The sequence below is a fragment of the Octopus bimaculoides genome, chromosome Z (genome assembly GCF_046866305.1).
Source record: "Octopus bimaculoides isolate indiv1 chromosome Z, ASM4686630v1, whole genome shotgun sequence".
NCBI lineage: Eukaryota > Metazoa > Mollusca > Cephalopoda > Octopoda > Octopodidae > Octopus > Octopus bimaculoides.
In genome coordinates this window covers 27,967,841-27,995,661 of record NC_142944.1, presented here as the reverse complement: position 1 = coordinate 27,995,661, position 27,821 = coordinate 27,967,841, and the positions used below count along the sequence as shown (strand labels likewise).

The window sequence follows — 27,821 nt, the reverse complement described above, 5'->3', positions numbered from 1 at the left end:
CCTGTGTGTGTATGTATGCACACATGGATGTATGTATGTGTCTACATGTGTATGTGGAAACACATTGAGAGAAAAGATGTATAACAGCATAATATTACTTGTGTTGCTCATCTATCAGATAAAAATATTTTTTTGAAATAGCAAAGATTTTTAACACTGAAGACCTGGAAATTGAAACATTTATGAAGAATTACTAAACAATGTTAAACTGATTTTGCGCATGATTTGGCTCTTAACAAAGTAGACTTAATCTTTTATTTGCTGAGAGAGATGTTATTAATATAAATTACAAGTAGTAATTTCTGATTTTTCAATGAAATAAATTATTACAATTAAGGATTATATAATTATAATTTGTTTTAAATTAATATTTGATAAATTAATTTAAAATATTAATTTTGAAATTGAGAATTTGTATATTAAGTATGATACTTTATTATTGAAACCTAACCTGTAAATATGTTTATTACAGACTTGAATATTTTAAATTAATTGAAGAATGTGTGAGTCAGATTATTTTGCACAAACATGGTATGGATCCAGATTTCAGTTACACAAAGCGATTTGAACTGGATATTGAAGACTTGTTAGGTATGTTACCATAATGGATTTTAGTTATGTTTGGAATCTATTGTTACTATTTGTTTTCACATTAGAAATTATATTTTGTGTATACATAGTCATGCATTCCCTGAGAGACGAGCATTTTCATTGGGTCAGCATTATCCCTGTAGGCTACCTGTTTTATGTAAGACTGAATATACTATAATTCAGAATATGAAGTAAAATTAAGGAAAAAAAAAAAGAAGTTAGTTCAAGAACCTATTCATGAAATATTGTCATGAGTTCAATTGTCAATGTTAGTTCTTATTTTTCTCATCAAATTCAGCATCCATGGTCAAAAGAACTTAAACTTTTAGCATCCTGTTAAAAAGTCACAATCATAAATAATGATTGAGCTGAAAATTCCTAAACATGAGTTTGTCTTTCTTTCCCAAATGCTTATAATGTCTGTAATTGTGGTAAGATTGCTGTTAAAGTTGATAGTATTGCAGAAAAAAGTTGTTGAGTTTTTATGTATGTAGTCATTTGTGCTAAAAATAATGTACATATTCAATTAATTGCATCATAATAGCTAAAGAAAAGATTACTAAAAATGTTGAAGAGAGATATTGGTAACAAATTAAATGAAATTGGTAATAGACATGGACATACTAAATCACAAACAAACAAAAATTTGTTTTTTTGACTATTTATTTATCATGAAATTTACATGCAAGCTGTTAACTTCTACCAGAAACAGTATGCTCAGATATGCCCAAATTTCATTGCCTATAGAAACAAAGTTGACTGTTCCCTTTTGTTCAGATTAGTTTGTTGGGTGATTAGGTTAGTAAAGACTGAGTGGAAGCAGAAAACAAAGACTCAACAAATTTCATCACATCCTGAAGGTATTTTTTGATCAAGAATGCAAAAGGTGTTTGACCATTCTTCAAGTAATATTTCATCCAAGTCACTTGATGAAAAATCAGACATATCAAACTTAGACATTGAAGTATGTGTATAAGAGCTAGACATATTTTTCTGCTTATTATCTTCAGTCCTTTGCTGCCATTAATTTATCAAATCATTAAATATATTATCATTCAAAGAATGAGTAAGCAACCATTTTGCAAAGATATTTTTGGACAAATAAATTTTTTAAAATCCTTTAATCCCTTCACTGTGAGGTTAAATTTTATGGTTATTCCATTAATAATGTTGAATACCTATTAAAAAATTGAATTGGTATTTTCTACAAGTCCTATCTAAAAAAAAACTTGACATATCTTAACAGGCATGTCAAGTTTTGTTGAAGAATGTCATGTCTGAAACTCAATAAGGTTAAAGGTAATGAAATTTTGACTAGATATATCTGATTTCCACAGTAAAGGGGTTAAAAAGAATGTTAACAATAATGGTATGATTCATATGATCTCATGCAGTACCATGCAGGTTCATATTGTACATGATTTTGAGAATTGATGTTATTCATTTACTGATTCTGATCAAAGCTATTTTACTTAATACATACTTATTTCATCTTTGGCTTTTGTCTCTTCTCGTTAAGAATATGTTTCATTTAGAACTTATCCTTCATTTTAAAATGAATTCACTAAGTTCTTTGTTGATTAGAAATCCTATTCTTCTGATATTGTTGCTTGTCACACACGTGCTTTTGCAGTAACCAACCTTGGGTATGAGCACATGGATGGAGGTGGCAATCATGTGAAAAATAAAATAGTTTCCTATTTTTCTATCTCACTAACTTTAGTGGAAGTGGGGGAGATAATATATATCAGGTTTGACCCTTTGTAGTAAGAAAGGAATGGATTTATATTTTCATCCATATCCTTTGTGTGTGCATATAGAGATATAAATTCCTTCATATTATGATGTTACTATTGTTTATATAATTTTTTCATTTCATATTCAATATAGAGCAAATATCAAATGATAAAGTTGGTGAAGATAATGCAAAAATTGAAGAAATGAATAACATGCTCGAGTTAGAACTGACTGCCAGGCAAGAAGCAGAGGCCAAGTTCTTAACGCTACAAGATAAAATGAAAAAATTAGAAACTGAGAATAGCCAAATGAAGGAAAAGGTTTCATATTTTTGTTCTTTTTTTTATATTTAATATTAAACCTTTTAAAGAGTTTATATCCCACTTTTACTGTTTTGTTACAAAAATTATAATGAAAAATCAAACAAAGAAGACTCCTTTCTTTCTAACAAGCCTCAGAGGCCTTGGAAAGTCTCATGTGGTCCTACACTTTCACTCCTTTGAATTCTGAAATATTTAGACAATAGTAAGATACCAGTTAGAAAAGAAATGAACATAAAAATGAACAAAAGTTGAGGTAAAAAGATAGAAATTACAAGATAACAAATTTATGAATGGTAAAATGTAGAATGATTCAAAATTCCCTTTAGTAATGATGAAAACAAACTAGCAGCCAAAGTTAGCTTCTTAATGTATGTCTTGACTTCCTGCTCTCTTTACCTCTCTCTCACAGTTCCCATGTCCTTATTTCAACCTTTGCTCTCATCCTTCTGCATTTATTTCCTCACCAGTCTCTCATTGACCGTCTTGACTCAGGAATTCCAGGAAAGCTACTCTACTGCCTTGCTGTTCATACTGACAGTGCCCCTCTCACACATATGCATACACACTCCCAGATATGGGACAGTTGAATTAGGTGTTCCCATTTAATTGAATAGGATCACTGTCATATTGTACCACATTTAGGAAAATAAATGAAATATATAAAAGGAAAGAATAAAGATAGAATTAAAAATATAGAAAAACAAAATTGTAACAAAATAAAAAAATAATTATTCATCATCATCATCAACGTCAATTAATGTCCGTTTTCCATGCTGGCATGGGTTGGACAGTTTGACTGAGGACTGGCGAGCCAGAAGGCTGCAACAGGCTCCAATCTGATCTGGCAAAGTTTCTACAGCTGGATGCCCTTCCTAATGCCACCCACTCCGAGAGTGTAGTGGGTGCTTTTACGTGCCACTGGCATGAGGGCTAGTCAGATAGTTCTGGCAACGACCATGCTCAAAAGGTGTTTGGTTGTTGTCAGAACCATCAGACCAAGATTCCACGATTAATTAAACAATGTTAACTAATATGATTGCAGGTAAGGGAGCTGAAATTCCAAAACTACTGGTTTTTACTGTGATATTTGGATATTGATAATTCAAGCGGAAGTCGACCATTGTTGATGACAACTAATTGATGTCACATTCATATTTGTTAATGAACTAATTAATTCATTTTACCAAATTCTGTAAACATATTCGTAAAAAAATGTGTATTTTTATTCATATTTTGAGAAGTAAAATAGCTATATGTTTAAAGTATCTAAATATTCAACAGTATAATTGTAGTTATGCTTTTTTGCTATTGGTATGGATTCAATAGATCTGCATTGTATCCTCTATGACTCTCAGATTTGCCCTTACTAATTTATTGGCTTGTTTCAACTTGGATAATTCACATCTGTTGATGTGGATAATTCACTTGGATAATTCACATCCACTCATTCATATCTGTTCACTTCTAATATATTGTAAATCCACATTAAATCTATGTACATGTGTTGTCACATTCATTCTTTTCATTAGTTTATGTCTTTATATCTTTGTGCAAATTATGTATAGCTTTCATTTTCTGTTTTTCAGATTAATTCAGGAATTGGTGCTATGATTAACAAAACTATTGGTGGGTCTGATGGAAATATTCCTAATTCTGGTGGTGTCCCACGTGCACCTCCCTTACCTGGTAGTTCTACAGTCCCTCCTCCACCTCCACTACCCAACATGGGTGGACGTGTTCCACTTCCACCACCATTACCTGGTGGTGCTCCAAGAGCTCCTCCCTTACCTGGCAGCATACCTATACCTCCACCTCCACCTGGTGTGCCCAGAGCACCACCTCCACCTGGTGTGCCCAGGGCACCACCTCCACCTGGAGTGCCCAGAGCACCATTTCCTCCTGGATTTCCTGCACCAGGTATGAAGAAAGATAAAACATTACCAAGGCGGAAGAAATACAATGTTGATGTGAAGATAAAAAGAATCAACTGGACACAAGTATGCTACTATTCTCTTTCTATGATTTATTTGGATTATTGATGTATTTTTCAGTACACACAGTTATATCAAGAACATGTTATTTTATCCCATTATTTGTTGTAACAATACTTTCATGCATAAACACTATGCTTAAATCTTTTACATCATATTTCACACAGAAATTACTTTGATGTATATGAATCAAATTCATTCTAAATGTTGGAATCAGAAAAATGTTCTGAAATAATTCAATTGCATTTGTAGTTTGAAGTTATTCAGTTTCAGATGGGCTCTTGAATTAGCAAAAGCAAAGTTTCTTTACTAAAACATTAAATCTATAAAATATAACTATTTACTCTACAGTTATTTTTTAATCACATAAAATTCCATTTGCGTTTCTTTTCTCCTTTTTATTCATAAAGAACTTTCCAATATCACATGCATGAGCTTGATATATGGAAACTCTGTGGAAGCCTGTTATATGCATGTGTGTGTTTATGTGTCATCATCATCATCTTTAACTCATAGATGGAATTTGTTGCAGCAAATATTTTCTAGTTGGATACACTTCCTGTCACCAATTCTCATGTGTTTCATGGAAGATTCAAAACAAAGAACACCACTTGCATTATGGTGACACTTGTTTACAACTATTGTGTGATGTCAAGGCAAGGACACAGTAACACACACACACAAAGGCTTCTTTCAGCTTCTGTGTACCAAACCCACTCAAGGTTTTGGTAAGCCTGAGATTTTAGAAAATACTCACTCAAGATGTCATGCAGTGGAACTGAAAACTGAATCCAAGACCATACAGTTGGGAAGCAAAATTCTTACCATACATACAGCCATGCCTGCAACTTTCAATATGTATATGTACACACAAACATAGATATACACACACATATATAGCGAGTGAGAAGGGATTAAATAATCCATGCATTCACCTCAGGAAGTACTCATGCAGGTACCACCTGATTTTTATTACTGTATTTGCATTGATGGCAAATTTGTAAGACACCAAGATACTAGCAATCAGCTTATCCTTCTATTCTGGATATCAATCTATCTTTCTTTCTGTAGCATAGCTGCAGTCCAGTGACTGAAAAAAGTAATAGATAATGAAATAAGATAAAAATCTTTCATTGATAATATCACTGAATCATTGAGTGCTTTGTGTTGTCTATACTGGCTATGTAAATGTGTGTATATATCAGTCTAATGATTTTATCCAATTTCAGTTCTAAGTCCTTTCCAATCTGTATTATAATAAGAGCCATATTTCTCTGTTTAATGACAGCAACATTACAATACATAATTTGGATGATGCTGTACTTATTCAGAGATAGTTAATTGGCCATGAATATTTCCCTCTCAGATACAATAATTGACTGATGAAATGTGAAAAGATAAAGAGAGGGAGACTGGAAGAACTACAAAGGTGATAAAAATAGTGACAGATTTACTAAGACTGAAGGTTTGTAGTAAATCTGTTGCTATTTTTATTATGTTAATTTTGCTGTGGACTTATTTTGAATTACTGAATGCAGTTCCTTTTCCATTTGAAACTACTTAATTTTGGGGTGGGTAAACTATTTTACAAAAGTCTTTAGTCAATAAAACAGTGAATTTGTGAGGAAAATATATTATTATTCACTCAATTATTATATGTTTGTTGATATACAAGAATTGTGAAATTATAAAAAGGAAGGCACATGAATATTTCTATTGAATAAAACTTATTCACTGAAAAGTATAGATGAAATAAACATCAGAGATGCTTTACCTCATGCAGAAAGGAGCTGGTTTCAGCTGCCATGCTTATTTCCTTAGTAGCCTTCTCCAGTTGTTCCTGACCAATCTTCTGTGGATAATAATGCACAAAAATGGCTAGAAAGTTGTGGCAGCCAACTTCAGTTAGGAAGGAGGCCTTGTCAGTCAAGTCCTGATATTTGGTTTTCTTTACCAGGTGAGAGTGTTGAGTCTGTCCTCACCAAGGCATTGTATGTTCAACTATGGTGATTGCTTTTGCAATCTTAGAGAGCCAGAACATGTCTGGTCGGGGTATGTTACTCTGGGAAGACAAGTCTGCCCTTCGGGTTCACTTGCTAGCTGCCGAACAGAAAACTTGTCTCTTACCATTGCTTTCATCCAGGGAGCCTTGTCACAAACCCTTTGCATTTGAATTCTCTTTTGCCCTTGGCATTAGTGTTTTTTCATTTCCTGGCACTGTAGTTGTTGAGTCCTATCCACCCTTGACAAATTATTCTTCCAATCTCCTGATGCTTCCAGTATGTTTCCATTTCCTTCACAGCTTCTTAGGGCATTACCTTCTGCTGCACTTTACAAACTTGGTATGTCTGACTTTCTCATCCTCATTCAGAAGCAATGGTACTGATTGCTCTTGCCCTGGTGGCTTTGAATTCTTCCATCACTGATGAAATTGGTTGGCAGAGCTTAGTGATCTTGCTGTACAAATTGACTGAGCTGGAAGATGGGAGAGTGCCCATTTACCTTTGCATGAATTTACTGCACAGACACTCCATTGCCTCCACCTGGTTCATAGTAAAGTCATAAAGCAAAAATGGCCTCTTGCAGTCTGGATATGATGTCATACTGGAAGTACTATACTTTGAACCTTCCAAGTCACTAACTTTTTTCAACTGCTCTCAACCAGTTGTTTAGTTGAGTTTTATAAAGTCTACCTTTCATCTATTCTTTCCATATGCATATGCTAATCTCTAACACACACACACACACAAACTTCTTGCATTCATCTGATGAAATAAATGTGCATGTATAAAATGTAATTTAGATTCAGTTGAATTGAGCCACCTTGTTAGAACAAACTTATTTTGCACACCTGGACAATATTAGATGGATTTCAAGCTCTACTTAGGATTTTTTCCACTTGATATTTGTGCAGTGTATGCAGATGGCATGATCCAACTTAGTGAATAAATCTGCTTTTGTTTGTTAAACATGTACTTTGTGTAAAGATACTTGCCAAATACTTCCGAAGTGCAGATTCCAGGGAAGGTGAGTGAAATATAAATGAGTAACAGATGTATAAATGTCAATTCATTATAAATTAATTAGGATCATGACAGACTGTGTTCTACTTTCTAAGAAAATGGAACTTTACATCCGGCTATATCAACACCAAAGGGCTGGTCATGGGGTGGTAAACAAGACTTTCTAATGACGGAGTGTTGATAATAGAAAGAAAAGAGGGGAAAGGGATAGCTAATAAAGCTTATTTTGATTGTCATCTTAAAGGGGAAGAAAAAGTGAACTGTTAAAAAGTATACCTCTTAAAGGATTATGGGTAGGATATAAGTTAAGAGAGAAATGGAAGGAGTAAGTTTTAAACTTAGTTTACTTATACTGTTAAAGCAAAATATAAATATATAGATATATAAAGGTGAGAAAGAAATTTCAAATATAACTAAATAAGGGGATAATGTATAATTTAATATATGATATATAAGATTGCAGCATATAACGAATTTTAGTGAAAAAAGTTAAAAATTATAAATTACCACCAGATTTTTATGCTATAAAAAACTTTAAAAATATAAGGAAATAAAATTTTTTTTAAATAAGCATAAAATGTAATATAAGAGAATATAAAAAATATACAGGATATATATACAAAGGCATGAAAATATAAAACATAAAATATAATTTTTTATTATAGTTTGTATTATAATTCTTCTCTCAGATATTTCCTTGTATATTTTATAAATCTTATATATTATATCTTTATATCTTAAGATTTTATATACTCTTCATATATTTTTCGTAATGACATACAGCCTGAAAAATCATATCAACCTACATATTTGTAACAACAGTTTGGCAATTTCCTCTGCTGTGTTAGTCCAATGGTGAAGGACATGTTAGGAAACAAGATATAATTTCTCAACAGTTTTCAAGGTCTTTTTTTTTTTTTTTTTTTTTCCCCCCCATTAGACTGGATTTGGAAATTTTACAATTATTTATTTATTTATTTATAGGTAAATATGAAGAACTTTCATGAAAACTCATTTTGGGCACATATCAATGAAGAGAAATTTGCTAATGACAGACTCATAGATGAAATCAGAAACAGATTCAGTATGAAGACCCAGGGTTAGTTACTTCACTTGTTTCTACACAGTCTTTATTCAGCATACATTTTTTTTTATGGAGCTATGTTGATTCTTTTCAGCTATTTTAGTGAAGGGTTGTGTCTTGTTACTTTTTCATGTAGCTACAAAGAGATTTCTCACTTTTAATATATAGTAAGGTGCTCTATTGTTTCTTAAAGTATTTTCTTAATATATTTAACCCAGTTAGGGGTTTCAGAAAACAGAGGATACCTACCATTTGTACTTTCTTTATGAATATATTTTATTCATTTCTTTCTTTGGTATGCAACAAAACTTTCGTAAGGAAAATATCTGATTGATTATATAAACTCTGTCAGAATTTTACTTGTGCCTATCTAAGACACCTTACAGGGATAAAAGGCAAATTTATTCCCAACATGATTTGGATTGCAAAATTAAGTACTTTGAGCTATTAAGATTGATACATTACTATTTCCACCAACATACCTCCTGATACAAATATATTGTCAAAAGAATATATCTTTATTAATTCCAAATTATTTTATAGAATGTTAATTAGAAACCCTAGAATTTATTGTAAATCAATGTAAATTATTTCCACTGTTCTCATTTTTATTACATACTTTCAAATTACTCCTTTTTTTAAAACAAGGAAATGAGTAATTGTTTGAAGCTTTATTTTTGAAAGTATTTTAAGAAATTACATGTGCACAGTTATTAACCTTTGAGTTCTGCTCTGGTCATGAAAATGTTGAATGAATAAATAGGAATATATTCTAATAATTATAGAGTACTAAAATTGATCAGGAATGTAAAGACTGAACAGTGATACTTGGAAGAAATTCAAGTTCAATTTGTATAATAAAAGTTAGTGTTTAATAATTGATTCTGGCAGTTATGATATTGATTTCACATTTTGGCACAAGGCTTGTAATTTTGGGGGAGGGTTAAGTCGATTAAATCAACCCAGTGTTCAACTGGTACTTAATTTTATCGACCCTGAAACGATGAAATGCAAAGTCAACCTCAGCAGAATTTGAACTCAGAATGTGGAAACAGATGAAATGTTGCTAAACATTTTACCTGGTGTGCTAACGATTCTGCCAACTCACTGTCTTGTATCAGTCATAATATTAAAAATAATTTGTTGTTGCTTACCTCTGGGTCAGCCCTAATTAAGCAGATCTATAATCAAAAATATTTCAGCTGTGACCATTTTATTCTTTATTCTGATTAGGTGAAAGATCACCATGTGGGCAATTTTCTACTAGTTGCTAAATATTTACACATGATTCCCAATTTGTGTAATTTTTCTGGTGTTACATCTAATTTTTTTTTTTTTGTGTGTCCTTTATTCATTTAATAGTACTCACTCACTCAGTAGATGAATTTAGGACATAATTACAGTAAATACAGAATTACAGAAAACTTCGTTTTCTCACAAGTTTCTGAAAAATGGTTGTTTTTTGATTAAATTTTCTACAAATCCTTTCAGCTGGTGTAGATTGCAATTATATCAGAATTTAATATGGTAAAAAAATTGTGAGGGATGGTAGATATTTCACATATCTTAACTTTGTTTCTTTATATGTTTGGATTAATTATGTAGATTAGAATTATATTGGAAAAAAATTACTCTTGAAACCTGTAAGATCCATACTAGCTAACTAAATGATCACATAGAAGATGGGCTACCATGAAGTTTGTTTAAAAGAGTGATTGAGATTGTGCTAAAATAAGGAAAGAAATATGTATTCAGTACTTAGTGTTAGCATTGTACTCATCCTTCTACAAAGATTTCTTTCAGAGAATTTTCGAGGAAGAGAGGAATAGTTCTCAAAAGTAGCTTTTTTTCCAACATAATTCAAATCTACATCATCAAAACATATGAAAAAACAAAGTTAAGATGCACAAAATATCATCCCCCATCTCAAATTTGTTTTTACATTGAATTCCAATATAATCATTATCTACAACATCTGAAAAGTATTTGTAGAAAATTCCATTTAAAGAAAGTTATAAGGAAACAAAATTCAAGCATGTGACTTATCTAAATCTCCTCTTTCCCCCTCCTCAAAAATTTTTTTTCCTACAAATTACTACATCTGAAACATATTTTCAGAAAATTACATTAAAAGATATTTGTTTTTCAGAAAGTTATGAGGAAACAAAGTTAGGTTGGAGGACATACATCTATAGTTATGTTGAGTATACACAGAGACATTAAAATATACTACCTCAAAGCAAAATAACTATGTTACAGTGAATAAAAAATTGTTTTGTGATTAAATCATGAAATCGAAATCTTCAAGATTTGGACCACATTTTGATTAAAAATGTATTAAAATTGGAATTTTCTAGACAATGTAGACTTTAATAGTTGCTTCCTTTTAGTAAGAGTTACATACTCCAAACTAATTAATAAGCAGCTTTCTCCATTATACTATAGATGTAGTGTATCCAGGACTACATGCTCTTCCCACAAATAGTGTGTAACAATGGAGATTGACTGCAATTTGTAGCAGGTTGAGTAACCATATAGTAGTTTAATCATTGCCTTATTAAATGATTTTAATTTCATGGTATCTTTAAATTGCAATATCACACACTCCTTTCTCTTAAAGTCTAGATCATTTCTTTCATTTAACTTTTGTTCAGATCTGATTTGTTTTTCTTTGATAACACAATCAGCTCCTTCAATTAATTTTTAGATGTTTGTGATGATACTCTGTTAGGAATATATGAAAGACAATTTTGTTTGTATGTGTGCATGCATGTGTGTGCAAAGCAGTTTGAACATACTTGAAGATAAGCTGCTTGGAAAATTCATTTGTGAATATATTTGTGTTAGAATTTCATGAACAAATATTTCATGTGTACTTTTTATTTCTTTTTTACTAGAATCTTGTCCATGGGGAACAGGTGCCACAATTTTTTTCTTTTATATGAATATTTTAATAAGTAGTTTATCACACTGAATTTAATCCTTGTTAAGAGATGACAAGCTTGTTTCTGTGTTAATTTTTTTTTTTTTGTATTCTCTCCTTGTTAAAATCCGTTTTTATTCACTAAGCCCTATCCTTTTCTCACCCTGTTTTCCTCCTGTTATTCTTAGTATCTTTCTCGCTCACTCTCTTTCATACAAAACTTGGAACACAAAACACTAAATTTGTATAACAGCATAAAAGTGAACAATCACTGAAGAAATGAGGCAGTTTTGTCAAGATTTTTTAGATAAACAAAGAGCAAAATTACGGTAACTTTATGAAAACAAGGATAAGGGAAAATAATACACGAGCATCATTTTTTAAACGATCTTAAAATACAAAGCACATATTTACAAATTTATTAATTTAAAAACTTTACTGTGTCTGACTCAAACATTATCAAAAGTAAATTAATTTGGCATTCAAACAAGATATGAATACTTCAAAATATTAGATTTTATATTTCTAGAAATGATTTAAGGCCAAAGGATAATTTGTCCAAAATATGATTGCCATCAATTTGTATTATATATGCATATATTTGGAGTGGCATGTGCATGCATACATGCATGCTTTTCTAAATATTATTAAAACCTTTACTGTTTTGAAGGTATCTTTAGAAGATACTGTTTTGATGGTATCTTTAGCACCTGCTCACAGTTTACATCTGTGCTTTTTCTATATTAGAATAGATAGAATGGGTTTTATTGACATGGTTGTTGTTACATTTATAGATTTTATTCAAATATGATGTAGCAATGGTATCTGTCAATTAAATGAATGAGGAATCTGATGCAAGTAGAGTAATGTGTCTGTGGACTTTTGTCCATAGACACAATGCAACAGCTGTAATAATACTAAGGTTTTAATTCATTACCATATGATATGGCTCCAATGGGTGTCCATGTTATTAATACATTATTCTTTGATTTTTTTTTACAACAATTTCAATATGCACAAAAATATTCTTTTTACTGTTACTTGTATATTACACATATTCTTCTGCACTCACACATATGTAACACATTTGCTCCTATTGACACATAGACTCACATATTTTGATAGAAAACAAGCTGTAGCAACCAACTTGACCATTTTGCTACCCTCAAAAACAACTTCTTTGGTCACAAAATAACACTTTTTATTGCACCTACATATATATACATACTCTCAAGATACCCTTGCACTTTCATTTAAGTCCATGCATATTATTGAACATTGTGTATATATGCTTAAATATGCATGTAGGTATACAAGGTGGTATCAAAAAATTCCTGGATTAATTATGTAGCACACCAACAGGTGATAACACAGTTGTGTGCACCATGAGAGCTAGCAGTGACCTTCATGAGGCAGTGTGCTGAGTGACATCACTGTGTTTACTTTGCAAGTTAAGAAATTTGAGTTTTTGTAATCACATGTATGCTGTAGTCTGACATTTTGCATGGACAAGAAATTGGAACAAAGAGCCAACATGGAATTTTACATTAAACTTGGGAAGTCTGCTACAGAGACAGTGAGCATGCTTCGGCAAGCTTACGGCAACGAGGCAATGGGTTGTACTCATTGTTTTGAATGGTATGGGTACTTCAAAAATGGAAGAATGTCCCTGGAGGACCTACCATGAGTGTCTTCTCCTGGAGAAGTGGAGAAAATTCATCGGCTTGTGCATGAGGATCGTTGGAAGACAATCAACATTGCTGATGTTGTTGATCTGTTGTATGGGCCCATGCAGGCAATCCTAATGGTTGAATTGAACATGCCAAAGTTTGTCAACATCTGTGGCGTTGTGCATTGTGAATTCATCCCCTTGGGCCAGAGAGTTCTACTGTAATGTTATGAAGTATTTGAAAGAGGACATTTGGCAAAAGTGACCAGATCTGTGGAATGCAAAGAATTGAATTCTTCACAACAACAATGCACTGAGCTCTCCTGACTTGTGAGTTTCTTGCCAGATACAACATGGTATCGCTTCCGTACCTGTCCTATTTGTCAGATTTAGCACCTATGGTCTTCCATCTCTTCCCCAAGATGAAAATGCAGCTCAAAGGTTGCCGTTTTAACATCATTGTCAAGATCCAGAGCAAATTACCAAAGTTCATCGACTCATTTACGGAAAGCAACTTTCGGGCTGGATTCCAATAGTGGCAGGGATGCTGGGACCAGTGTATTGCTGTGCAAGGTGATTATTTTGAAGGAGATGATGTTAAAATTTAAGTAAATAAGTTATTTTTTTATTAAACATAACTAGTCCAAGAATATCAACTTGCTTATGGAAAATGACTTCCAGGCCGGTTTCCAAAAGTGGCAGGAATGCTGGGACTGGTTGTATTGCTGTGTAAGGTGAATATTTTGAAGGAGGTGAAGTTAAAACTTTGGTAAATAAGCAGAATTAGGTAAGTTGAAATATGTTCATCACATATTTCAACTTCTAAAAGGCAAATACACAGTAGTTACTGTGGAGAAAAAATCTCTCTTATGGTAAAAAGGTGTGAGAACTCCCAGTTTGTTCAGTGTTGCCATCTATTAGGAATCCCAGACATCGATGTTTTGAGTTTTTTGACTCTTGTCAACGAGATGTACCTAAGAGAGGCAATTCATACATAAACACTGCTTAGCACTAATAATTCATTATTTTGGTAAATAAATTATTTTTTATTAAACATAATTAGTCAGCGAACTTTTTGATACCACCATATTTATTCAAATAAACACACATATTCTTTAGCTTTTGTAAATTTATCTTTTATATAATTTACTTAAAATTATCAATAAGATATCTAATTTTATCATTTTCTTTGAAACCTATGTTCAATATTATAGTAAGTTGCTTTGAATTTATAACACTATGCTAACTGAAATGAATGTAATTCTAACTTATAAAAAAGTAGAAAATTATCACAAGAGTTTTGATTCTGCATTTTACTATAAATAGAAGGGAAAATTTTTAGGCAAAAGGAACAAGAGTTAGATATATGCATGTGTTCTAATTCATTGTTCATCTTAAAATGATATTAATTATATTTTGTTGTGCCTAAGGAGAGTTATTAACACATGAATTCACATAATCTTGCTAACCAGATACAAAAATGAAATATTTATGATACTTATAAAGAAATATTTCTGCCAGTAGGCTTATTCCATATTGCTACCTTAAAAAATGTTGTCGATATTTCACTGTTATTTATAATATGATTTATTAACACAGGCATTAATTTGTAAATTGGTAGAATTATTTGAGTATCAGACAAAATGCCTTACAGACTTCATTCTTTACATTCTGAGTTCAGATCTCACTGGGGACAACATTCTCTCTAAGGTCAACAAAGTGCTGGATGCCTCTTAAATCTACTAATGTTATGCCTTCTCAATCTTCTTTATGCAAGAGTCTATAATTGGCTAAGAATCCCAAACAAATCATCTTAGTATGATTTACGATATAAATGTGATGAAACCCCAACAGTTACAATATTCTTGAGGAGCAGTGCCACCGGATATTAATAACTTTGAAAGAAATTATGAGCAATGTCGCTAAATCCTATAAAAGAAAATGTGAAACATTTGTCAATATCTATGACAAAAGTTAAGAAAAGAAGGCCCCACTTTCTGGAACTATTTTAAGATAGAAGAATATACACTTGAGGTGCTATGTATGGATGACACTGGTACACTTGTGTAAACAATCTTGATTGAAAAATTGTATTAATACCATCAAAACTAGTACAACACTCAGTTGATTACTTTGAAATTCTGATGAAGCATAAAAAAGAGTGCATATAAATGTAAATTATTTTCATTTGATTCTTCAATAGCATATTCTTGTTTGCTTTTCCTTACTTGTCTTTACTTAACTTTTTTGACCCTCCCAGGCTTTTACTGCTTTTGAATTCTAAATTTCTCAAATCCTTATTTAGTTCCCAATGTTGGTTTGCTAATATAACTATGCTCTTTATATTTTGTAATTTTTGTTTCTTTTCTTCTACATCTGTCTCGTCCCCTTTTAAATACAGTGATAATTCAAATTCTATTTCAGTTTATATATTCAAATAACTCAAAATGTCAAAGTACAATATGAATAACATTTTTTACACAATATATATGATTTATAGAATCATATCAAAACTAGAAGCACAGAGCAGTTGTGATAATCACAATGCACTCATTTAGTTTTTACTATACTGCAGTAGGCTGTGTTCTTTCATTACCCACAATTCACTATTATGAAACAGTATGGATGTAACACACACATGTAAAATGTATCTTTTATAAATCCTTATAAAAATAGTAACTGACCATTTCTAAATTCCATACAATTTTTAAGGACTGTTGTGATATTTTTGGTTGCTTAGCAGGAATAAAATTTAACATGTCTTAAATATTATTGTCACAAAATCTTCCTTTGATTGTAAATTAGATAAGCTTCTTAATAAGTGCTCCAATTAATCTACCATTACCAGTTTCCTTGAATTGTTTGAAACCAGACGTGTGTGTGTGTGTCTTTTGGTACATATGTGTGTGTGTATGTATTAATGTGTATGTATATGTATATTGGGGAAAATTAAGCTGAACATCAGAATTGATATTTAGTCCATATGTATGTTTCACCATTTGGAACTCAGTGTTAGATGTACATTTGTTTGCTTAACTAAAATTGATCATCAAGAGCACAATTTATTGCATTCTCTTATAGAGATTGACTACTAGATCTCTGTTAAAATTTTGGGACTGCAGACATGCTGGGGCATGACCATGAAGGGCTTTTGCCAAACAAATCACCCTAAGCAGTATTGTAGGACAAACATAAAGACACGCACGCGCGTGCACACACACACACACACATACACGGCGACTCTGAAAGCGAGATTGATTTCATCCTCACCAGACAGCGGGATGCAAGGTTGCTCTTAAATACAAAGACCCCCACCCCTGGTGAAGAATGTACCCCCCCCCCCAGCATAGACTAGTCATTAGTGACTTTAGACTCGAGGCCAGAAGGATGCCAAGAAGCAGACCAATCCAGAAAAGAAGGATTTGGAAACTAAAGAACCTTTCACATGGTCAGAGATTTAGGGACTTCCTCATTAAGAAATTTGATGAGAGGGAGGAGGAGCTACAGACTTGAGACATAGAGGGTAACTGGAAATTCCTACAGGACAGCTTACTGAGCACCACAGACCAAATCTGCAGCTAGTGCAAAGTCCCTTCCAGACTTGGGTAATGTAGAGGTGGAATAATTCAGTAGACAAGGCCATTAGGGCAAAGTGACAGGCCTGGAAAACCTGGAAGAGTGGTGGGTAGCAGGGAACTGTACCAGATAACCAGAAAGGAAGCTGGGAGACAGGTATACATAGCCAAGAGAGAAGCAGAAAATAAGAAGTTTGCCAATATTCAGCAATGTGAGGACCAAAGAACTGAAGTATCTTGGATTGCAAGACAGTGTGTGAGATGATGGTGCACTTGCTTTTAATGATTCTGCAAAGAAAGAGACTTGGAGAAGCCATTATGAAGGGCTGCTGAATGTGGAGAATGAATGGGAGGAGGAGAGCCTACCAAATGTTGACCCAGTAGATGGTCCAGCTGCTCGAATAGATAGTACCCTGGTAGATAAAGCAATTAAGGATATGAAGACAGGAAAAGCCCCCGGCCCATCAGGAATCACTGCTGAGAGGCTTAAAATATCTGGTGGTGTGGGTTATGGTCTAGTCACCTGTATTATAAACTAGGTAGTTCACGAAGGAGTCATACCCAATGATTGGCACAGCAGCACCATAGTCAACTGCTTCAAATGTAAAGGTGATGCTTTAGATAGAAATAACTACAGGTGTATCAAACTGCTGGATCAGGTGATGAAGGCCAAAGAGATGGTCATAGCCCAACTAATTAAGGAGAGAGTCAGTCTAGACGAGATGCAGCTCGGTTTTGTGCCTGGTAGATGCACCACTGATGCTATATTCCTGGTAAGGCAACTGCAAGAGAAATACCTAGCCAAAGATAAGCCCCTATATTTGGCTTTTGTTGATTTATCTAGTGGGTGATGAGGAAACTAGGGCTAGACTAGTGGTTAATAAGAGCTGTACAGGGGTGCTATCAGTAAGGTATGGGTCAGCAATGAGTATAGTGAACAATTCCAGGTAGAAGTAGGGGTTCACCTAGGATCAGCCCTGAGCCCCTCTTATTCATTATAGTCCTCCAGGCAATAACAGGAATTCAAGACAGGCTGCCCCTGGGAGCTCCTCTATACTGATGTCCTTGCTCTCCTAGCAAAATCACTATTTGAACTAGAGAAGAAATTTCAGGTGTGGAAGCAAGGTTTAGAATTGAAGAGCCTTAGAGTCAATGTTGCAAAAACCAAAGTCCTAGTGAGTAGGAAGGTGAACAAATCACAATCCCCTTCAGGTAGATGGCCCTGCTTGATCTGTAGAAAAGGTGTTGGTAGAAACTCAATAAGATGTACCCAGTGTAAGCTATGGATACATAGGAGGTGCAGCAACATCAAAGGAAGGTTAACGGGATGATATCTTTTGTGTGTGGCAGATGCACAGGTACAATAAACACCGCAGATGCTCAGAAAACTGATTCCATCACATGCCAGGGGAGAAACTAGAAGTAGTTGATAGCTTCTGCTAGTTAGGTGACCAAGTCTGTAGTGGGGGTGGATGCTCAGAGATTGTTGCCACTAGAATAAGAATAGCCTGGGCAAAGTTCAGTAAGCTCCTACCTCTACTGGTGACAAAGGGCCTCTCACTCAGAGTGAAAGATACATTGTATGATGCATGTGTGTGAACTGCCATGCTACACAGTAGTGAAACACAGGCCATGACAGCTGAGGACATGATAGGCTTGAAAGAAATGAAGCAAGTATGATCTGCTGGATGTGTAATGTCGGTGTGCACACACGACAGAGTGTAAGCACCCTGAGAGAAATGTTGGACATAAGAAGCATCGGATGTGGTGTACAAGAGAGACAACTGCATTGATATGGTCATGTGCTGTGTATGGATGAGGAGAGCTGTGTGAAGGAACACATGGAAGAGAGAGACCCAGGAAGACATGAGATGAAGTGGTGAAGCATGACCTTCGAATGTTGGGTCTCACAGAGGCAATGACAAGAGACAGACCTCTGGAGACAAGCTGTGATTGAGAAGACCTGGCAACTAAAGTGAGATCACAGCCATAGTCTATACCAGTATTGCATAACTAACCCATTTAAAAAGTACCTTTGAATCATTGGGTGACACGCCGTGCTTGAGGAGACCTATTGAGTCTAGTAAAATCAAAATCACAATCAAGAATGGAAATTGTAGTTGTGGCCGATGCCAGTGCTGCCTGTCTGGCTCTCGTGCTGGTGACACACAAGCACCATTCATGCATGGGTTGTTGCTAGTGCCACCTGACTGGCTCCCCATGCTGATGGCACGCAAAAAGCACCATTCAAATTTGGTCGACTGGCTCCTGTACTGATAGCATGTAAAAAGCACCATCGGAACATGGCTGATGCCAGTGCCGCCTGACTGGTTCCCGTGCTGGTGGCACATAAGAAGCACCCACTACATTCTCGAAATGATTGGCATTAGGAAGGGCAACCAGCTGTAGAAACATTGCCAGATCAGATTGGAGCCAGGTGCGGCCTCCTGGCTTGCCAGTCCCCAGTCAAACTGTCCAACCAGTATGGAAAACGGATGTTAAAGGATGATGATGATATGGGAAATGAAAGATGGATGATGGAATATACGAGAATTTTTTTTTAATCACTACAATTGTTTCAACACATCTACCATTGATTCCTCATGGGTGGGACACACAACAACAAGTTCAGGAGCATCCGGTGGTGCAGATGTATCTTGTCAGGCGATAAATAAATACAACTCATTAAAATGACCATTCTGCAGTGTAACTTTCCGTTTTGTAGAAAGAAAAGCAACCAGACGGAGGAAATATCTTCATTTAAGATCAAAAATAAAATCACAGATGGCAAAAAGAGAAACGAACACACAATCCAGTGAGAAAAGTATTATAAATAACCATTAACATATATGGATGTATAAATGCCCTTGAGCAAGCTGCAAAATGTGAGTATACACACACGAGGTTTGGTGCACTCATGATCACAAAACAAGTTAGCTATCTACTTCGTGTTTATAAGAATTGGGAGGTTAAAAGTAAACTTAAGTCATCCATATCTTAAAGTAAATTAAATTAAGCTAATGGTTACTCAAAATTCATTCTCACTGCATTGTGTGAAAGTACATTTATATGCGCATAGGAATCTCAAGAGTTGTTCAGAAATTCTATTAAGACAGAGATTCCTCAGAGCAGAGACAGTATCTCCTGGAAATTATATTGTATGGTTTCATGTACCTTACTATGGACCAATTAATACTGTACTTCATTTTACCCTCATTTCAGTTGCGATACAAAATCTGCCAAAGATGTTGAATGTCTTTTATTGGTTGTCTTAAAGCTGGCAACATAGTTATGATAACAATTCTTAAATGAATCAGCAGTCTGCCCAATGTAAATATATGGGCCTCCCCTTGTGTGCATGGTACATTTATATACAAGGTTTGTACTCATACAGAGATTCATCAAAGGACATTTGATTTTTCTCTGCATGAGCATTTATTGTATTTATTTGTATATAAGGCAATCCAGACTCCATTTACCGGCGTTGTTACCATGTTAGCTGTATCATAAGTATATATATATATTTGATGGGATTCTTTCAGTTTCTGCCTACCAAATACACTCAGAAGGCTTTAGTCAACTCTAAGCTATAATAGAAAACACTTGCCTAAAGTGACAATCAGTGGGACTGAACCCAAGACTATGTGGTTGGGAAGCAAGCTTTTTACCACACAGTCACAGTTGCATCTATGTATTTATAATATGTATTTTATTTCGGTTGAGTCAATTTCTTGCTACTCTTAGTTTCACTTGTACAAGATCTTCAGGCCAGCTATGACTGGAAGTTTGCACATCTCTATATAGTTTTTTGTGATAGGGTATGATGATGGAGAAAATCTATGATACAAAAGGAAAAAGAAACGAAGAGAAGAAAAAGAGGAAAGAAAAGAAAAAAGAAAATGTAAAGGAAAATAAAAGACGGAAAGAGGGGAAAGAAAGAAGGAATGATTAAGAAAATAATATATAATCCTGACATTTGAAATGAATAACAGCAGTAATAGATTGAAAGGTAGTAATATGGCAAACAAAATATAGAAGAATACAAAAAATATTTAAGGAATAAATAAAAAACTGTAAGAGGTATCAACAGAATGTTCAGAATTGCTAAGAAATATGAAAAGAAAAGAAATCACAGCAACAGGGATACTGATTTTGGAGGAATGGTTGGTGGTTCATAAAATAACAATTGAAATGATAGTCATTCAGTACCGTTTGCAGAGGGATAGTCAAGAGTTCGAAAGGTACAATTAAAGGGGTAACCATATGGTACTACCTTTGGAGGGGTGATCAATAGTTCAAAAACTGAAAATTGAAGTGATAGTCAAGGGGTACTGTTTGTAGAGGGGTGTTTAGTCGTTCAAAATGTAACTGTTGAAGTGGTAGTCATGCAGTACAGTTTATAGAGGAGTGGTCAATAATTCAAAAAGTAACTAAATGATAATCATGGGCTGTTGTTTTCTTGAAATGATTCAAAACCTCAAAAGCTTGACAATTGAAGTGATATTCACAGGGTACTCTATTAATGGATATGGTGAATTCTTCAAGCAGTAACAATAGGAGAGAATACTGTTTTTTTTTGAATGGTGGTCAGTTGTTCAAAAAGTGACAATTGAAGTGATAGTCATGGGGTACAGTTTTTGCATGAATGCTCAATATTTCAAGCATTAACAGAAGAAAAAGTCATAGGGTAATGTTGGTTAGAGTGGTAGTGAAAACTTCAAAACCTGACAATTGATGTCACTTTATGACTCTTTATATATATATATATATATATATATATATATATATATATATATATATATATATATATATATATGGTAAATGAAAGACAGAAGATGAAATATACGAGAATTTATTATTGATCATGACAATTGTTTCGACACATCTAGTCTAATGAGATCATTCCTTAATGAGAAGATCATTAATAGAATTTCTGAATGTACTTTCACACAATTCAGTGGGAATAAATTTTAAGTAACTGTTAACATAATTTACTTTAAGGTATGGATGAATTAGGTTCAGTTTTAACATCCCCGTTCTTATAAACACCAAGTAGCTATTTAACTCACTTTGTAACCTTGAGTGCATGAAACCACATGTGTGCATATGCTTACATTTTTGCAGATGCTTGTAAGAGCGAGTGTACATGTGCCATGCAGCTTGCATGGGGGTGTTTATACATTCATATTTGTTACTGGTATTTTTAATACTTTTCTCGCTGCATTACGTGTTTGTTTCTTTTTTGCATCTGTGATTTTATTTTTGATCTTCTATGTAAATGAGGATATTTCCTTTGTTTTGCTGCTTTTCTTTCTACAAAACGGGAAGTTACATTGCGGAACAGTTATTTTAACGAGTTGTATTTATTTATCATCCGACGAGACACATCTGCACTGTTGGATGCTCCTGAAACAGTTGTTAAGTGTTCCACCCATGAGGAATTGATGCTAAGTGTGTTGAGACAATTGTAGTGATTAATAATAAATTCTCATATATTCCATATTTTGTCTTTCATTTACCATATACACAACAATCACTGTGAAAATGACCATGATTTACCAGTAAGCTACCAGTTGTAAGCCAATCATTTTATTATCCAATATATACATGTGTGTGTATGTACATAGCTGTCTCTCTATATACACACACATTTATGTATACATATGTGTATGTGTACATTTTATATATATATATATATGTAAAATATATACCTATACATATGTATATATATATATATATGTGTGTATATATATGTGTGTGTGTGTGTATATATATATATATATATATACACACACACACATTATCTATCTATCTATCTATCTATCTATAAATATATATATATATATATATATATATATATATATATATATATATATATAAATTAACAGAATGAGATAAAAATCCAAGGCTGTGAAAGATTTCAGAACATTTATAAATAGGTCTTACAGCTGTTTCCAGAATATTTTATATATCCCTCCATCAGAGACGGTGTGAGAAAATGGTTAAGGAATAGTTATTTTAGAGAAGATATGAAATAGAGAGTGAAGTGGAGGAATGAAAACAGATGTTAAACATGCAGGGATATTGTATCTGTAGTTCCATTATTTAAGTAGAATGATATACATATAAGCTTCCTGTGCTTTGTGCGTAAGTTCCAATACTATTTAAAATTGGTCATTCCAAGCATAGAGTTTGTACCCGGTGTTATTGGATCAAGGGTTTTTTTAAGTGACTTAAAATTTGAGAATGTGTTTGTAAGGTCAAATCAAAAACAGGAAGAGAGGAAAAGGACGAAAAAAAGAAAGACAGGAATCAACCAAAAATTTTAAGCAACGATATGCCGCTCACCTCCATTCTTTTAGATATGATAAACATTGTAAATCTACAATACTCGCCAACCACATACATCATCTCAAAAATACATATATACCCTATACTTTATCATGGTCCATACTGGATTCAGGGCTTCCCTACCAAGGTCAACGCTCAACTTGCAAGCTTTGCCAGAAGGAGGCGCTTCACATATTAGAGCACAACTTTCCAACACTGCTAAATAAACATAGTGAAGCACTAAGCACATGCAACCACTGCTTTTTTCACACATTCAAATTCTACCACAAATTCGAATGCCTAAACAACTATCCAGTATATTTCCATAATACCCCTTAGGTAATCCCAATAACCTTATAAATCTACATTTTAACTCCTAATCCTTATCTAATTCCTCTTTCATACTTGAATATCACAATCATTTAATTATATTTGTGTATACATATATGTACATATGTATGCATTATTACTATTTATTATTATTGTTTACAAACAATACACAATGCTTCAAGCGAACTACAATATTCTCTTAAAGTATTTAAGTAACACTGAAGTTTTGAGATACTGTTAACATTTCTGAAGGCAGAAAAATGTGTCTCAACTTGGCCTAATTTTGAGCATTGTTGACTTTTCCTCAAATGTCACATAGCCTTCTGACAGTATAATGTGTGTGTGGAGAGAGAGAGATAGCAGAGAGCTATTTTCATCCTTTAAATGTTGCTTCAGTAAATCAAACTGATTTGCATAATATTTTACTCGCTGCTAGTTCAATCAATTATGTGTTATTGGATTAAGCAGCATATATAGATAATTTTAAATGTATATTTAAAGTTTAAAATCTTTTAAGTGATGCTGCATGACTTTTGCAAAATATGAATATGTGTGATAAGAAGTTTGTTTCTCAACCACATGGTCCCAGGTTTGGTCCCACAGCATGGCACCTTGGGCTAATGTATTCTACAATAGCCTCAGGCCAACCAATTCTTTATGAATGGATTTGGTAGATGGAAACTGAATGAAGCCCTTCATATATATATATATATGTATGTGTGTGTCTTTGCATCCATGTTTATCCTCTACCACTGCTTAGCAACAGGTGTTGGTATATTTACATATCCATAACATAACAGTTCACCAAAACAGATCAATAGAATAAGTACCAGGCTTAGCAATATTAATAAGTACTGGGGTCACTTCATTTGACTAAAATTCTTCAAGGTTGTATCACAGTGTGGCCACAGTCTAATGACTGAAACAAGTAAAAGACAAAAAAAATATACTTGTTATCTCTTCCATGGACAGAAAAATGAGGATTGACTAATCCTGGTTTTGATTTTTGTTGGGTTCTCTTTTGAAGTCATACTCCCCACCACCACATGTACCCATGGGGCAATATAAAGCTTATAGATATTTATAGTTCTTAATTGTAGTGGATTCAGTGAATTAATTTGACTTGTATAAATAATGCTTTGCTGAAGGCTAGATCAATTAACAAATCTTTAAGTTTACTTTCATCTTAGCCTTTTCTTAAACATCATTCATTTCTATGATTGCCAGGGTGGTAAATTCTTATTGTCTCTACTTCGTTAAATCACATTTTTATTGTTTCTTAAGCAGCAATACCATTTGTATTTAAATAACATGTGTTCAAGATCATATTATTACAAATTTTACAAGTTTGAGCATTGTTTTATAAAATGATATGGGTTAAATGACAATGCTGTTTCTGAATATGCACTTTCGGAGACACTCTTAAATTACCCTTTTAGTTTACAGTAAAAATTTCATTATCATCATCATTTTCTAAAATGTCATTACCTTATTCTATATGTAGCCACTTTTTTTTCAACACACTAATTTCTATCTGAATGTTTCTGAAATTGCAGAGAAAACAACTGTCAAAGAAAAGCCTATGAAGAAAACAAAAGAATTAAAAGTTTTGGATATAAAATCAGCACAAAATTTATGTAAGAAAATTTATTTTATCGGCTTCCAAATTCATGTTTCTTTCTCTCTCTTGTTTAGGAAATAACAGAAGTTTTAGTATTTTTTTTCTCCTGTCTTTACAATATGATTTAGTCTTTTGAAGTTGTAATTAGGAAATTGAACGCTTGTTCATGGTTCTTCAGGTTCCAGGATCATCTGTGGCACATACTTGAAAAGATTTGTATTTGTCATTTAAGTATGACAAATTTTTCTCCATTTAAAGAGTTTCTCTTATTTACAGCAATGAGTAATACTTCCCTATGAAATCTAGTAAACTCAATGATCTGGACCAACAAGTTATGTCAGTTACTTTGCACTTTACAAGTGATGAAATTATGGACCATCAACTATCTAGTTACTAAACAAAATGCCTGTCAATCTACTAGTTGTGACACTTGTTAAACCAGACATATACAGTAGAGTGGAACGTTTTTTAATTTTGTGATGGGGGTAGTGCAGAAAAGTTTGAATGGACATCAAAATAATTGGTGTAAAATCTTAGAACTATGTAGTAATATCTTCTGTCTCTATATATTCATTGAAAAATGGAGAGAGTAGAAAAAAAACACCTCTACTTATTTATTAACTATAAATTACAGTTTTCATTGCATCTTCTTCATGTAGCTTTTAAATGACTGATGAAATTACTCTAAAATATGTCTTAAACATGTTTTTTACTTTGACTTCATCTTCTGCCTCCACAAGGAAGGAGTGGGGGGAACTGTAATTTACATTTACATGAAAAATTTTCTGAATTTGATAAATTACAATTTTTACAATATTTTTGCATATTTTGAGACAAGATTATTATTCCAAGTTTCATATAACTAATTGTCAGACAGAAGTCAAATTTTGGACCAATGCAGCAGTTTATAGATGGTGCAATTGTAATTATTTGGTAATTACAACTAATTAAATGTAAACATGATATGTGTAAACTTTTAACATGTTTGAAAGAAAGCCACATAAAGTAAACAATCATTATACAAAAGATTGTGTGAGGATCAAGTACAACAGTCAGAAAGAATTAGTGATGGACAAGATATCCAACATATCTAAAGTGGTAATAAAAACAATAAAAACACGCAATCCAGAGAAATGATTATATACATTAAAATTTCACAACCAAAAATTTCAAAGAATAGCCATGTGATTAAGAAGTTTGCCTCTCAACCACATGGTCTCACGTTCATTCCCATTTGAGCAAGCATCTTCTACTATAGGACCAAGATGATCATCAAAACCTTGTTGATAGATGTTGTTGGAAGGAGCTGCTTTATACAGTTACTGTAGCATTTTGAATGAGTACTGAAACAATAGCTCAACCATCTAGATTTGGATGTGACATATGAGGTGGTATCAGAGGTTCCTGGACTAGTTATGTTTGATAAGAAATAAGTTATTTACATAAGTTTAAAGATCATCTCCTTTGAAATAATCACCTTGCGCAGCAATACACTGATCCCATTCTTCCTGCCACTTTGTAATCTGGTCTGGAAGTTGTTTTCTGTAATCAACTTGAGAACCTTCTGTGATTCGATCTGGATTTTGAAAATGGTGTTAAAATGGCGACATTTGAGCTGCATTTTCATCTTGGAGAAGAGATGGAAGTCTGCAGGTGCAATATCTGGTAAATAGGGTGGGTGCATAAGTGATACCATGTTTTTGGTGACAAACTTGTGAGTGAGGAGGGCTCAGTGAAGAATCCAATTCTTCAGACTCCACAGATCTGGTTGCTTTTGCCAAATATCTTCCCTCAAATTCTTAAAAACATTGCAGTGGAACTCTCAATTGACGGTCCGAGCCTGGGGGATGAATTCTTAATGCACAATGCCACATTTCCAGGGTGATGCTTGTGACAGGTCTTCCAGATCACTCATCATCTCCCAGGGACATTCTTCCATTTTTCAAATTCCCGTGCCACTTGAAACATTGTGGACGATGCATTGCTTTATCGATGTAAGGTTGTCAAAGCATGATCAATGTTTCTGTAGCAGACTTCCTAAGTTTAACATGAAATTTCACGTTGGCTCTTTATTCCTGTCCATGACAAAATTGCAGACTACAGTATACACATGATCACAAAAACACAAATTTCACAATTTGTGAAGTAAACACAGCGATGTCACTCTGCACACTACCTCATGAAGGTCACTGCTAGCTCTCCCTGTGCACACAGGCATATGCTGCCATCTGAAGGTGCACTACAGAACTAGTCTGGGAAATTATTCACATTCGGCAGATATTTGTCCTCATCTTGTTTGTTGTTAACACAACGTTTCGGCTTCTTCAGGTGTCTTGGGGAAATTTCGAACCTGGGTTCTCATTCCTAATGTATTTTTCAATGTTGTTATTATTGCTGTTATTATTATTATTATTATTATTATTATTATTATTATTGTTGAGGTCACTGCTTGGAATTGAACTCGGAATCTTGGGGTTAAGAGCATGGGCTACTACCCTAAGATTCCGAGTTTGATTCCAAGCAGTGACCTGAACAAAAACACTAATAATAATAACATCGAAAAATACCTTAGGAATGAGAACCCCGGTTTGAAATTTCCCCAAGACATCTGATGAAGGCTGGAG

General features: G+C 33.6%; 1 protein-coding gene and 1 long non-coding RNA gene across 13 annotated transcripts in view; both read left to right on the top strand.

Moving 5' to 3' along the window:
• Positions 1–27,821, top strand: part of LOC149132186 (uncharacterized) — a 158,352-nt gene that overhangs the window by 56,040 nt on the left and 74,491 nt on the right. The gene's annotated exons all lie outside the window — the stretch shown is intronic.
• Positions 1–27,821, top strand: part of LOC106883550 (protein diaphanous homolog 2) — a 124,605-nt gene that overhangs the window by 56,040 nt on the left and 40,744 nt on the right. For 8 of the 12 annotated variants that reach the window (XM_089365013.1, XM_089365014.1, XM_089365008.1 and 5 more), the window contains exons 11-15: positions 473–591; positions 2,482–2,648; positions 4,238–4,648; positions 8,650–8,764; positions 25,133–25,213. In XM_089365013.1, the coding sequence (XP_089221139.1) occupies positions 473–591; positions 2,482–2,648; positions 4,238–4,648; positions 8,650–8,764; positions 25,133–25,213 (893 nt within the window). Of the gene's footprint in view, positions 1–472; positions 592–2,481; positions 2,649–4,237; positions 4,649–8,649; positions 8,765–11,646; positions 11,668–25,132; positions 25,214–27,821 lie in introns of all 12 variants that reach the window. The other 4 variants (XM_089365012.1, XM_089365011.1, XM_089365004.1 and 1 more) reach the window with 1 other exon arrangement.